This window comes from Apis dorsata, unplaced genomic scaffold, assembly GCF_000469605.1.
Source record: "Apis dorsata unplaced genomic scaffold, Apis dorsata 1.3 scaffold_249, whole genome shotgun sequence".
NCBI classification, from domain to species: domain Eukaryota; kingdom Metazoa; phylum Arthropoda; class Insecta; order Hymenoptera; family Apidae; genus Apis; species Apis dorsata.
The window spans coordinates 221,689-222,076 of NW_006263528.1; the positions used below are offsets into that span (position 1 = coordinate 221,689).

Here is a 388-nt window from a genome sequence, read left to right on the forward strand (position 1 = left end):
GGTGGTGGAGGAGGTTGTTGTTGTGACTGTATTATGTTTTCACTATCCATCCCATTTGTTAAAGAAGCAGATATATCTAAATAGAACTTAAGTTAAAATAAATTTGAAACATAAACAATAAAACAAATAAATATCTCAAATATACATACATCTAGATTGTTTATTACTTTTAACTATTGCTGAAACTTGTTCCCTAAGTTCTTGAAGCTCTTGTTCTAAAGCAAGTAAACGAATTTCAGATCCAAAACTAATAGGCTCCAATAAATCTGGTCTGACATTAGATAATCTATCAGTAAAACACATTTTTAATTATTAAATATAAATTAGTAAATGTATTGAATTAATACGAAAAAAATTTAATATATATATATATATATATATATATATA

The 388-nt window shown here is 24.2% G+C and overlaps 1 protein-coding gene across 2 annotated transcripts in view; it reads right to left on the minus strand.

Moving 5' to 3' along the window:
- Positions 1–388, minus strand: part of LOC102673809 (mitochondrial fission regulator 2-like) — a 3,016-nt gene that overhangs the window by 848 nt on the left and 1,780 nt on the right. Inside the window, exons 4-5 of one of the 2 annotated variants that reach the window (XM_031510661.1) lie at positions 150–296; positions 1–76 (exon numbers count right to left, since the gene is read on the minus strand). In XM_031510661.1, coding sequence (XP_031366521.1) covers positions 1–76; positions 150–296 — 223 coding nt within the window. Of the gene's footprint in view, positions 77–149; positions 304–388 lie in introns of both variants that reach the window. The other variant, XM_031510660.1, reaches the window with a different exon arrangement.